Raw genomic sequence first — 15,213 nt, forward strand, 5'->3', positions numbered from 1 at the left:
CACGTATGCGTGGTATGTATTCGATTGCTAAGTTAAAAGTTCACAAAACAGATGTTAAAAAGAATGGATAACGTGTTTCATCAAAGTTTGTTTGATCCATTGATGTCATTTTCAATAGTGTTTGCCCTTCGCAACCAATGGAATCTGTTTCGTTGGATAATCAAGAATGGTTCTTCTCTGGCTGACTGACTGACTGTTCTAGGAGATTTAACGTGCGCTTTCCGACTGTAGCGTATTTCGCACACGGGCCTGGCCGGGCCATTTAGTGTTTTGCGAAAAGGGTGAAAGTGGTGTGTGCAACCCAAGAGGGGGCTTTTAGGGGTTGCTTATATTGAATTTTTGGAATTTTTAAATTTGGAATAAGTTTGATCCATTAATATCATTTTCAATAGTGTTTGCCCTTCGCAACCAATGGAATCTGTTTCGTTGGATAATCAAGAATGGTTCTTCTCTGGCATTGACGTTTTATATTTATATCAAGATACCTTCTCAAAATTGTGAAGCAGAGTAGACTCATGTAATCGCAAATAATTAACGTTTTTTGCGATCTTACGTTTTTATATCGAGAAAGTAAGCGATGCAACTCTATCAAAAACCTTACTCAACCAGACCTCAGAGTAACCAGATTTTCGGTCCATCACAAGGCTGGTTGGCACATATTCAACTTTTTAGTAACCTAAAGATTAATTCGTATCGTACATTTTTCTTGAATGTGTGTCGGTTCAGTGTTGTTGTAATAGTCTGGTATACACATGTGGACATGAGACGAGACTGTCCCACCTACTTGGATCAACGATAGTAATGTTGTCATCTTCACAAGTGAGAGAGTTCTCAATATGCATGTCCACCACGTCTATCTGTATCCGGTCAGTCGATTGTTGTGCCCGGATGGTGTAGATGCATGATAGGTCACTGAAACAGACCCAAACAAGGGATGATAGAACTGCATAACCCCTTTACCTCTTATATGCAACTGAGTGGATAACCTAACGCTAATGACAGCGGTTTTTCAGATATGACACGGTTCATTTCAAGTGAACGTTTGAAGACAACCAAACAGCATAAGTTGTACATGTTTACCACTTTGGCGAAAATCACCGAGGTAGACTCTAATTAACTGACCATGTGCAAACACGACGCAGGTAAATAACCTGGTTGTTTAGGGTTCAGTAAGATACACATGTACATTGTAAACACACTAAACACAACATTTCTTTTTGAAGCCTCAGATTAAAGGTATTCTCACTCATTTTTTATCATACAATAACTTTCATGTTTCATGCCGCACTCAGCAACATTCAAGCTTTATGGCGGTAGCGTGCACTTATTGGAGTATTGATCAGACAAACCAGTGACCAACAGTCTCCGAGTCTAATCATCCGATCCACACAAGTCTCCTAATACAATTATAGGTTGCTGTGGACCCATTCTACCCCGGAATCACTATAGGGTTGTGCATAAGTGTTTATGGGTACAGTGTAGGTGAAAGACGTACTGGAAATATCCCACGGGGTATCCAGGTGATATCAGGTCCTGGGCATTTCTGGTAGCCACAAGATCACGGTTACATGGTCCACTGCCTGAAGCACAAACATCAGTGAACACTTATAAATACAGAAGTGCCAATATACTGATGGCAAAATAATTGTTTACAATATAATGAATATAAATAAAAAGGCAACTTATAATGCTTCTAATATCCAATGTCACTCTAATTAATAATAGGAAGCGTTTCTATCGGTTATTAGTCTTTTGGTGCGTATTCAATTATCAATATCTGAGAAATCATCTTCAGAAAAATATTCTTTCATTATTAAAATCCATTAATAAATTTGCATTTATTTGTAAATGAATGAATGAATGCACGAATAAATAAATATATAAATAAATAAATATTTTTAAAAGAATTTAAAACTCCTTAAGTATTTATTTGGAAACAAATTTGCCCATAATCTCTCCTCGTTGTGATCTTTCACGGTCATTAGGATGAACAAATTTCAACATGGGTTCTAACAAAGACATGGGTTCACACAAGCCCATGAAAGTAGCATATTTAAATTTATTATTATTCGCTAGGTCTGGTCACATCGATAGAGCTTCTGGGCAAATGCTTTCCAGAGTTAAAGAAGCGAGACGTGTTTAATACTCAATATGGAATGTTCTGAAATTACATTAATATCACTCACCCGACGCTTGGTAGTAGCGGACTTGAAATCCTCTGTTCTCCTACTTGGAATTACTGCGGAAGAACAGGAAGTAGCTATTGGAGGCGTCTAAGTAGTATCGAAGGTCCCCACACCACTTCCTTACCATTACGGAGAGTTGAGCAGATGGGCCTGTTGCCAGTAAAGACATTATAAGTCAATGGGTCACTCTTTACATACTCACCGACAAAAGAAACGCGAATACCCTACATGTTGATTAATATATGAAGAATTACTCATATTCAAGAGATATAAGATTGGTTCGATGCACAAACGAACACACTGGTATGTTGTGTGAACCGACGCTCATGAACGCATCATATGTGACGTCATAGATCCATGACTCAAGATGCACCATCTATCTCATGCAGGATGAGCGTGTAAAGTTTGGAAATCACGCGCAGCATATCGTGACAAGTATAAGTCACTCTGTGGTGACACTTGACTTATTGTTAGTTTTGTCATTAAGTGGTAAACATTAGTAACATCTCTTCTTTACGTACATACTTCTCTATATGTTTCTATGGATCGCGTTTCTGAGTATATCTACAGGTGTACGCCACATTGGCCGTACTGTATCAAATATACTGTCCATGAGATTTCAACCATCCAACTGGTACACTGCCAAGCCCATTTTGTTTTCAAATTGAGCACTTACTTATTACATTATTTCAGTCATTACAGAATGTCAGTATCCTTAAAGAGAAAAGACAAAATACGAGGATCGTACGCGTCCACCACTTTAGCGAAACAAATCGAGGTCGGTTGATACACATGTAACCCACTAAACACGACAAACCATGTTGATTAACCTTAATGAGACTGGATCACCAATATATGACAACAAGGAATCATTGTATGTATCAAACAAGTAGTTAACAAGTTTGTTTGTTTGTTTGTTGTTTAACGCCGATCTCAGAAATATTCCAGCTATATGACGGCGGTCTGTAAATAATCGAGTCTGAACCAGACAATACAGCGATTGACATCATGAGCATCGATCCGCGCAATTGGGATCAATGACATGCATCAACCAAGTCAGCGAGCCTGACCACCTGATCCCGTTAGTCGCCTTTCACGACAAGCATAGACGCTTTTTACGGCAAGCATGGGTTACTGAAGACCTATTCTACCCCGGAATCTTCACGGGTCAGTTAACAAGTAGTATTTGTGAATGTCTTTAATATTGATTATGAATCGAACAACATCAACTCATGTTTTACTCACAATATAAACAGTACTTTGTGTCCTCTTTCAAAGAAGCAATTGACAAGCATTTTAGAATTCAGGCAGGTGATTCAGTGAATGTGTACTTCGGTACTTCGTCTCACCCAATGAGATTGGTCTTACCCTTAAATACGCTTGCAGTATCTTCTCTGCAATCGATAGAAGTATGAATCATCGAGTCCAACGTCTCCAGAACAACCACCTTGGTTGGGTCTGATGCACGAATATGCCACATGCATCTAAGATTGCTAAAAAAAACCAATAAAATGCAACAGTGCTATACGATTAAAGCTTTTGATGTTCATATACTCATCGGTTCATAAGGTGTATCGGTAGGGTTGAAGGTTGAAGGCTTGAAAGAAGGTGGGCAATATTTACTCAAAAATGGATCAATGACTTTTTCTCATGCCGGAGTATATTTACAAAACCATCCCATACATAGGTTCTCCAACCATGGACCAAACATCCCTTTAACTTAGTTTTGCCGAGGCCGACAGAATGCCATACGCTTATACTGTATATGTTATAGAATAACATGTACTGTCATGTATATTAGAAACGCTGACAAGTTAAGTGCCGGGAAAATTACAGTATTACAAACAAACGTTACTGGGATGAGTACATTTGCCCAAACAATGCAAACTTGAGATCCAAAACGCAAATATGATACCCGTATAAAATACATCTTGCGAACAACCATGTTCTGTTTGTTTCAATATTAGCTATCATAAAACATGGGTGTCTACTTTCTTTTTCAACGTTTATGCACAGCGCCCGACAATTGACACAACAAGATTAGGTAATGAAACGTCAGGAAAACATCTGTGTTATGAAGGCACTAACTACAGCCCACCAAGATTATACAAACATATTTAACATTACCGTTGTAGTTATACAGCTGAGAATGTTAGTATTGATCTCTAACTGATAATCAGCACCCATGCTTGCCGTAAGAGGCGACTTTGCTTGACGTAAGAGACGACTAACTGGATCGGGTGGTCAGGATCGCTGACTTGGTTAATGCATGTCATCGTATCCCAATTGCGTGGATGCTCATGATGTCGTCAATCACTTGATTGGCTGGTCCAGTCTCGATTATTTACAGACCGCAGTCATATAGCTGGCCTATGGCTGAGTGCGGCGTGAAACAACAAACAAACAAACAAAGAAACAAAACTAACTGGTAATCAGATGCTGGTCCGCACACTTCGTCGATGTGTATGACGGTTACAGGATATTCAAACAAACGTTAATGGTCGACCATGTTGACAGAACACATAAGACACATTGCGACGTGATTAGGATACGCCTTCAGGCCCTACACACCAAAAAACATGACGGGTGTGCTGTGTGTTGTTACAAATTACACTGACCTATATAACATCCTGATAAGAACACAGTTTGAATCATACATTATCATTGTAAAATACGTTTACATTTAAACGTAGCAGCGTCAGCTTCTCTTCAAAACCATTTTCGTGTTCGTTATATTTCATAACACGTAATTAAACGTTTCGGGCCGATATCATTGCAACATTGACAGGTTTTATGTAAGCATAAGTACACAGAATTCGAAATTCGTTTCGCAAAATCACAATAATACATACTCATATAATAACCCCATGTATATGACATTAATGACATCATCTCCTGATCTTTCACGAAAGTACTAAATACGCTTACATACATAGGCTTAACCTGATGTCTAAAGGACATATTTAAACCACTAGATATTTTGCAGACAGACTGGAATGTGGGTAAATTATCAGACATTCAAATGGCTGACAGCTAGCCTTTCTTCTTTCACTTGCAGGTTGTTTACTTCTGGCAGGACCAAATACATAAACATGGGTAAAATGATTTCTTTTTTTAACCTTCAAAAGAAGATCTACGTACGAGCAAGCCTAATATCCAAGAGTACGTTTTTTATCTTTCTTTCATGGAAAATAAGCTTGGGTCAAAGCCTTGCTTATGTCAACATATTATAACGACATTTCCCGATAAAATCAGCCTTTTTTACCTCTTTTAGGCTTACCTATGCATTGAGTATTTTTCAAAAATCCCAAACATGCAATAGTTGAAATTCTCATATTCTCATACTGTTTTGTACAGGCTTTCCTCATTTCCTAAATTATGTATATCTCATTGGCCCCAAAAAGACTCTCGCAATAGTACCGTCTCTTTTACAAGCGATCTGGTCTCCATGCGAATGTACAGGGCACATTTTAATTTACACCTGAGGTATATTTATACGTATGCCATGTCACCTTCGTATGGTTGACGTCCTGGAAATGTTTTTTGGATGTTGGTATTTCGTTAACCTTTTTGCCATTCACATCGATGTGACATGCACAATAAATGTATATTGAATGTATATATCACAAGAAGATATATCATAGCTGTATATCACATTGTTTGGTTTCATTCGTGTATAACCATGTAAACACAAAACCAATTGTAATTGATTTTATTAATATAATAAAACATAAATGTGTACGACATTTATAAATTTGACATGTTAACTAGACATGAATATATGTATATGATGTTAACCTGTAACGAGAGGGGTGAGCCGCGTGGCTTTCGGGTAATAATAGCCCCAGCCCATAACTGTTAGTCGTAACAGACACCTAATCATGGTGCAATAAGATCATTTCAAAAACATACTGCTGAAAGGAATAAAGCAATGATATGCTTTGTACATGTAACTTTATTTGGGAAGGATACCACTTAAGTCAATCCGGTGGTCATGATCTGATTTATTTAAGTGTGATCTTGTCCGATAACGTCAGTCATTGCTCATGTTCACAGCGAGTCTGACCCTGACCTACCTTGATACATATCATATAGTCCTGATTGCGGCGTAAAACAAAGTTCAAGCATTCTCTATCAAGGGTAATGATTGTGATTGTGCCTCTTTAATGATACATTGAGATTGAAAATGAGCTAAGCTCTACTCTAGAACTTCGCTCTCAGCAAATATTCTGAGTGAGCGAGTTGGGTTTTACGCCGCTTTTAACAGTATTCTAGTTATATCGCGGCGTGTTAGCTTAATGTGGGAGGAAAGCCCGGAGTGATGCAGGTCTCAGACGTTTACCACTTCGGTGAAACCCACGAGCACGGGTATGGTGCTGACAAACCTAGAAACATAATCGGGGCGAACCGGGATTCGAACCCACAATCATAGGTTTCTGGCGTGCCCAAGGGACGCAACTCTGCACACCGAATCGCGGCGCCTCAGACGACTGGGCCACCCGTGGCCCCCAAATATTCTGAAGTTGTCAGGATTTGTTAATAATTATTTGGCCTATGTTCGATAGTCAATATATAAACTAATTTGAACATCACTGTTTGATTAAATTCTTGCCCAAATAAACATTATTTACTGCGATACTCGTCCTGTTATGTTTCCAGGATGGGAATGGGATGCAGGTTGTGGTTTCCTGACATGACATGTTCCATATTATCTCTTTCACAAAGACCTGGACCACTTTCACTGTCACCTTATCTATCTATATATATTTTAAGAATTTTGGCAGATAATCTGACACTAGATTATATCTGCTGGCAGTTGACATACTCACGGCGCATATTTTAATGGATATCCAGGCGAGGTGAAAATCTGGGGGTTGTCCGTTGCTGTCAGGTTTTGATAACACACTTCACCTACATGAAACAAACAAACTGTTTGAGGCAAACTGTTTAACCTGTACATGTTTGTCTTGAGACATATAAATGCAAACACGACAGGACGCACCAAACGTTGATCGCATAACGGTTCATCTACATCCATGTATATACCCACTTGAAACAATTCATTTGGAGTTCATCCATTTTACACATTCGTGTTGATCAATTGAAAACTGTCCAATTGCAGAGGTATAACGCACATTCATTTCTAAAAACTATCTTAATCTATTAAATTAATACTTGTGTTGCAACAGCTGGAAGGTTTTGCATCAACGTTATGTTTATTATTAAACACAGATATCATGGGGCCATGATTTTCAGTGAATATCGACGGCGCAGTGGTTGGCATGGTTACAATAATAGCGGTATGCCAATTGGGTATGGAATATTCATAGCATTTGTCCCTGTAAGGAGCATGTTATATGATCCTATTTGTAAACATGTGAGTTGATAGCTTGTGCAAGCACGGTGACGGTATTTATAGCAATTACAAATGCTGACACAATCTGCAAACTATTAGTAAGCAAATAATAAAAGCTACAAAAAAACATTCCATAAAAATATGAAATCTCTTCCAAATGCAGAATCAACGTATGATTCCGCCTTTATTGTAAGCATCAAACAGTAAGTGAATGAGTATAGTTTCATGCCGCCTTGAGCAATATTCCAGCAATATCACGAAGAGGTAGATCAAAATTGGGCTTCAAACACATTGTACCCTTGTGGGGTTTCGAACCCGAGCCCTACGAGTGACGAGCGAACGCTTTAAATCCAAGGCTACCCCATTAACCCTACGAAATAGTGATGACACCAGGTGTTCGCGAAAAGGTGAGCGCATCATGCCCCATAGGTGACGCTGTCATAAACATGAGGAACCCCACGAGTGCATTTTTTTAGCTGTGTTAAATGTTCCTCCCAAATTTACATCTTCCTCCCCCATGTAAATGTCAATATGACATACATAGTATACTATGTCTTCATACTTACCGTGTAGGTTGTTGACAGACCATTTATGTTACAAGGATATTGTATTTTGCTACATATAACCATTTAAAACTTCGGAGATAGTAAACGGATTGAAAATGAGAATATTTTAGTATGAATATTTTAGTATGAACCCTAAGACACACTGGCAACAATCCTGTATCACTAAATCTGAATAAATTGCTTTTGAAATATCAAAAAATATTTCCAAAATCTATTGACGTTATGATAGTAAAATATAGTGTTGGAGTGTATCCACTTGACCACATTCTTCACCGACATCAGAGTCTTTAATATTTATCTTATGTTGGTATTTATTACAGGGAATCATATTATGATATAGTTTAAACACAAGCTGTTTGTATATAATATGAACGGGTAAATGATTGATAACTGTAAACAAAGTACTTTTTTGCTGGAATTTCTAAGTTATATGTTTTTTATATTAAGCAGAAAATTAGATTTTGTAGGAATAGCATTCAAAGGTTTGTAAAGGAGATTACAGCCAATTGCCCGTATTATTATTAGCAGAATTGTGTAACACGTCCCATTTTAATTCTGGAAACCCAATAGTCCAGAAACTCTACGGTCTTTACCCAGTCTCGGTCAAAGGTAGTTACAAAATTAAACATGTTGTTTTCATGGGAACATACCAAGGAAGAAAAAATGAAAAAGAATTGTTCAAAAACTCAGTATTTACACTATGTCGCCCATGGGCCTGCCCATGGGCGAAGAGTTGACCAGGGGTAGGCCCATGGGCGAGAATATGTTCCTTTACTTAAAACTCATGTTTTTGTTTCGCAAATACATAAATGTATTTATTTCAAGTATCATGACACAAAATTTAACTCATTTTAACTTAATTCAACGATTTTATAGCGTTATTGAAATATTTCGCCCATTGGCGAGAAAAAGGTTTTGCCCACGGGCCGGCCCTTTGCTCAAAACGTATTTCTTTGTTTCGCAAATACATGCAGGTGTTCTTACAATTTCCATGGCACATAATATAACTCAATTTTACTTAATTTAACTATTTTATAGCGATATTGAAATATTTCGCCCATGGGCGAGAAAAAGGTTTGGCCAATGGGCGAGAATATTTTCCTTTGCTCAAATCCTGTGTTTTAGTGTCGCGAATACATAAAGGTGTTCTTAGAAGTTTCATGTCACATAGTTTAACTCATTTTAACTTAATTCAACTATTTTATAGCGTTATTGAAATATTTCGCCCATTGGCGAGAATATTTTCTTTTGCTCAAAACTCGTGGTTTTGTTTCGCAAATACATAAAGGTCTTAGCAGTTTCATGAAATATTATTTAACTCATTTTAACTTAATTCAACTATTTTACGGCGTTATTAAAATATTTCGCCCATGTTTTCGTCAGTCCCTTTAAAGCAACAATTAATTGTGTGTAAAATATATTGTATCATGAAATATATAATATATTATATCATAACATTACTATTCAAAAAGGGCCTTTGGTTGGATGCTTCCTTTATAGAAGTTTTACAGATTTCACCTGTTTTACAAATTGTAACGATCTTTAATGAGCACGGCCTTACCTCTCAAAACGTTTTGACAGTTTATCATACGAATACGCGTTATTTTCCACAACATTAAAGTTTTCTTAGTTTCTTTTTCATTTCCCGTTTTATATTATGTCTCGTTGATACATCACACTGGGCAATTACGTGACACTAGGTATGCAATATACAGGTACGCGTTCGCGTATTTTAAGGGCAAAAAACGGTTCGTCTTTTCTAACGAAATCTCGAAATAATTATTTAATTACATGCGGTGTCGAACTGACAAATGGGAATTGTGTTTACATGCGGTTGAGGAAATCTTGAGTGAATATTGTGACACAAAAGCAACTTTTAAATGCATTGCCCCTTTTAGTATGAAAATGGTAACAGCGGTCACACAGAAGCGCCCTTTCAAGATGCCGGTGCGCCGCTTCACATAGAAACTGGACGTTACAACAGTACCCCGATTGAAGAACGTGTTATGTATGCAAAATCACTCGATCAAGTAGAAATGACTGCGTGACAAGACGAATCAATTATTTATACCCGATAAAAGAAACTGCCTTATTTTAGCCACAACAGGACATTTGAAATTTCTAACATGCAGATACATTAGCGACAGTGACTAGACTACATGTACCTCAATCAAAGGTGTAAAAAATATGATCTGTCGGAGACCTACCAAATAAAAAAGTTTTATTATTACTATATTTATTACAATGCGAATACTTTAGTGATACAATTTTCAGAGGAGAGGGCATACACACAAGTATTCTACTTCCGTGTGTAAATGCAGGTTATACTTTGCATCTCAGTTCTCAGTTTCATACCGGTTGTATATCTGAATTAGTATATGGAACCATGCGTACAGCATGACAATTACTTGCTAGTCTTCAGTCTACAACACACATAACACGGTGAAACAATTTTGGGCACCGCTTTTGCAAGTTGTTTAGTACAATAATATTTATTTAAACCTATTTCAATTTGTTTTCACCATTTTCCCTATTCCATTCCATGCATGTTTATGTTGCTACATCTTATTGCTTATTGCCCAAGTATTATAAAACACTTTAATGTTTCTCCTTCTTAATCTAACGTTATAGTATAACATTTCAGGTCATTACCATCATCTAATACACAAGAGATGATACAAAGACAGATTTTATTCGTTTTTATGGTCCATGCGGTCTTACAATTGATTTTATTAGTCTTTAAATCGTATGCCTGGTACATATTTTCACAAACAGGGCTGTTAGCTGATATAAGGAAGGTAACATCCAGTTGAATTCCCAGTTGGTGTACTTACTTTTTTATCAAACAAGAGGACTGTATACGACATATGTTAGTCTGTTAACGAACTTTCTACAATTGATATATTGAATAAGCCGTTAATACGCCAGTTGAGACAGGGATGATGGTATGGTAGCTGTTGCAGACAGATTGACAGTCGTTGTTACGTGCGTCACTAGGTTATTAGTACGGCATTGACCTTGTAGGCACGTGGTGGTATGCAACACGAAACCTATACAAAACTTTATAATTCGATGGTGTGGTCTGCTGTACAGTATGGTTCTGCGATATGGGGACAGTACGATCTATCTTGTGTCAACGCTGTACAAAATAAAGCGATGCGGGTTTTTATGGGACTCCGAAAATTCGCCCCTAACAACCCCGTGTCTGGAGACATGGGATGGACACCGCCAAGAGTTCGTCAATGGGAGACCGTGTCTAAGTTTTATAAACGTCTAAGTTCCTTGTAAGACTACAGACTGTCAAGAAGAGTTTTTATTTGGGCTAACAACTACGATTTTAAAAATAAGAAGAATTGGAATTTTAGAGTTCATTTTAAGTATAAAACCCTTGGAAAAGAAGTTTTTATTCCCACAGAAAATAATTACCACTACAGACGTATTGCCATGGAGGTCAGAGACGAAGTTTTTAAAAAGTTCCGAGAAAAGTGGGAAAGTGCAATAAATCAGGATAACAGTGTCAGAGGCAAGGGAGGTAATAAACTAAGGCTACACAACCAGTTCAAGAAAGATTACAGTGTGGAACACTACAATAAACTTCCGATGTCAAGACAAAACAGAAAAGCTCTCGCCGTATTAAGTTGTGGGGTTGCACCGACAAAACTGGAAACTGGGCGCTATAATAACCTTCCGGTAAGTGAGAGAGTATGTTTTAATTGTACAGATTGTGTGCAAGATGAGCTGCATGTTCCACTTCAATGTCCAGTTTATAATGATGTCCGTAAAGAGCTTTTAACAAAATGTGTTGATGTGTGTCATGATTTTCATCTTCAAAAAGATTATGTTAAATTGTGTTTTATTCTCGCAAGGCTATTTTAAACATACGGTAAGATATTTGATATACTGTACAGTGTGTTTAACTTTTGTGTGTACATTTACATTTTATTTATTTGTATTTTAGTAATCTTTATTTTGTATATTTTAACGTTTTCGTCTCATAATTTCTATAGGAGTGGCTCATTTAGATATAATATATATTTATATCTTTATGTAAATGATATTTAGGTGAGACGTAAATAAAATATCTGTCTGTCTGTAATTCAAACTCCTTCCACACTTACACCGCATCAAATATATTTGTGTACCGATTACATAACGCTTACTGACAGGGTGGGGTGGGAGTTCATCGGACGACACTGTGTATATTGGGCGGCTCCTTCAATATCGCGTCCAAACTTACTTTCATTGAATGGCCCATTATACGATGATACACATCTCGTTGAATATATCAGGGCAGTAATTCATCTTTCATAAACATTTTTTGTCTTTGTGCTTAATATATCCACATATCAACGAAAATATGTAATACATGTATCCACACACACAAATACACATATACCGGCTAGGTATTTGCCCACAGCAACACCTGCATAACTATTTATTCACGCATGGTGTGGCAGATTGTAATTGACCGAGAGCAGGTATTGTAGAATCACCTGTAAATAAGGCCGACACTGTAATTAGATACAACGTACTAATGAGAATATGCGAATTATCATAAGAAAGCTGTTGTTTTTTCTGAATTGTTACCATTTTCATACCAAAAGTGGCAAAACATTTAAATTTAAAAGTTGCTTTAGTGTCATAAAATACACTCAAGTTTTCCTCAGTCGCCTGTAAACATAATTCCCATTTGTCAGTTCATTTGTCAGACACCGCATATAATTAAATAATTATTTCGAGATTTCTTTAGAATGTGAGATATTCAGCCAGGCGTTATGCAAGGAAAGACGAATATTTTTTTCCATTAAAATACGCGCATGTGCACCTGTATATTGCATACCTAGTGTCACGTAATTGTCCAGTGTGATGTATCAACGAGACATAAAATGGGAAATGAAAAAGAAACTAACTAAACTTTAATGTTGTGGAAAATAACGCCAATGAAGTGGTGTACACGTGCATGAATTCGTATGATAAACTGTCAAAACGTTTTGAGAGGTAAGGCCGTGCTCATTACAGATCGTTGCAATACGTAAAAAAAGTGCAATTTGTAAAACTTCTGTAAAGGAAACATCAAACCCAAGGCCCTTTTTAAATAGTAATGTAATGATATAATATAAAGTGGGTTGCTGTATGCATATAAAGATATTATTAGTTATAATGTTTTATTTATGTATTTTATTGATTGTATAAATTTAGGTGTCTTCTAGGCCAGTAATGGCCAGGTGTATTATGTACACATGACACATTAATAAACTATATTATTATTATTATTATTATTATTATTATTATTATTATATCGCTCAAGAGTAATAAAAGTTAACTGTATAATAATAACTTGATAATTTTGTGAAAGAACTTGGATATTATACTAATAATGCCACAAGGCACACGTAAGAATAATTTAGATTTAATTTTTTTTAAAACAGCTTATTCTCAGAACAAGTTAATTGATATTTAAACTGTTATTTTGGTACATATTATTCTAAGTAATGTTATTATCACACCAAGCCCTGTACCTTTCGCCATGTGAGTCTTTGAAGGTTAATTGTAAAACCATCGCATCTTTCTTGAGCATAAAAGAAACAAAACCAAAAAACTTCGGAGAAAGTACTGTTTCACTGGACACAAACGCTTCGGTGGTTTGAGAACAGCATGGTAGTGATAAGTTCCGTTTCACTTACAGGTTCATACATTCGTATCAAAGTAAGGTATTGATAAACAGCCCAACAAACACTACTTGGCAAGGTATCTCAGTGGGCTTGCACAATAATATCGGCATGAATCCTGACTAGTACAAGCAGACACACGTACGTACAATCACAGGTACGTGCCCGTCGCTATATACAATGACCCTGAACGCGACGTGTCCCCGTGTCACCCCACCTCACATTGGATACGTGAAAGCCAGAGAATACTTTTGGAATATCTGCCGAAACATATTGCATTGGTCGTTAAAAGCAGCTTGGTGACGGCATAATCAGTGATGACAGCAGGTGTTTGCGAAATGTGTACGCGTGACCTGCTCTACTATCAGCAACATGATTTTCATTATTTTTGTTCATGCGCCTGTGAGTAAGGTGTGACAAGTCTATGTAAAGCATGGGATAACATCGCGCATCATGTTGAAAAGCGACGGGATATATCTCAATCTTCTTAATGTATATCGTACAATGTCTGGAACGACACACTTTCATTTAACCTTGGCAGGACGAATCAATAGACGCAGGATACAGTGTGTTACTAACCACAGTCAATTATCGAATATACCTTCCCCCTAGACACGTTATCAGGAGCCACTAGGGTCCCTGTTAAACTTGCAAGATAAAATCGTTGAGATACACCACGAGGTTCGTTATAGCACGAACCCATATAGGTCCTTGGTTATGGCAGGCGTGTGTAGATCGCTACAGGCCTGTTTGTTGACTTCAAAACATCTTATCTCAATACATTCAAATACATGTACTGAAAGCTATACATCACTGAAACCGACCTGATATTGTATGTATTCCACAGAAGAAACAAAGAATTGACAGAACCACACAGCCTAAAGGTACATCCATCCTCCACCCCACACCTGAATACACTGGCCACATATACCACTCTACCACACGGGTTGATAGGGAGTCGGAATACAGACTGATATCGCGTCAACGATTCTTGTTTATCAGGTCACTCGAAAAGTAGGCCAGGCTAGTCACCGGTTTCGGGAAGGAATGAAAGCATTGGCCGTTTGTTGACAGAAGCTCTATTGTAAAGGCAACGGCGGGCAGGTGAACGATACGTTGAGAAACAAGCCACGAATATTGCGCAAGGCCAATGACGCACGTCTTGAGCAAGATCTCAGCTGATGAATGCATTTGGGTTAAATAAATATATCTGTCGATCACAATGTGTAGCAGGTGGAAAATTGTACAATATGGTATTTTTTATAACTTTATTGAAAATCTTCCAATTCCATTGGTTAATTCGTACCACGCGACGAAACAAGGCATTTCAATGTAGGCTCCAAAATCACGTATCTGACACGAAATGCAAATGTTGACTAGTTGCATGATCAGTATATTGATCTGTCACGTGATACATATTGACCCGTCTGCTAGAA

General features: G+C 37.4%; 1 protein-coding gene across 1 annotated transcript in view; it reads right to left on the minus strand.

Annotated features, from left to right (window-relative positions):
- LOC124148082 (cubilin-like) overlaps window positions 1-14,864 on the minus strand; it is a 33,628-nt gene extending 18,764 nt beyond the window's left edge. Inside the window, exons 1-6 of the mRNA XM_046519023.2 lie at window positions 14,602-14,864; window positions 7,016-7,097; window positions 3,555-3,679; window positions 2,187-2,336; window positions 1,496-1,580; window positions 785-912 (exon numbers count right to left, since the gene is read on the minus strand). Of these exons, the coding sequence (XP_046374979.2) occupies window positions 785-842 (58 nt within the window). The 5' untranslated portion in view covers window positions 843-912; window positions 1,496-1,580; window positions 2,187-2,336; ... (1 more) ...; window positions 7,016-7,097; window positions 14,602-14,864. The remainder of the gene's footprint in view (window positions 1-784; window positions 913-1,495; window positions 1,581-2,186; window positions 2,337-3,554; window positions 3,680-7,015; window positions 7,098-14,601) is intronic.
- Window positions 14,865-15,213: the final 349 nt, after the last annotated feature.

This window comes from Haliotis rufescens, unplaced genomic scaffold, assembly GCF_023055435.1.
Source record: "Haliotis rufescens isolate VD_foot unplaced genomic scaffold, xgHalRufe1.0.p SCAF_1, whole genome shotgun sequence".
NCBI classification, from domain to species: Eukaryota; Metazoa; Mollusca; class Gastropoda; order Lepetellida; family Haliotidae; genus Haliotis; species Haliotis rufescens.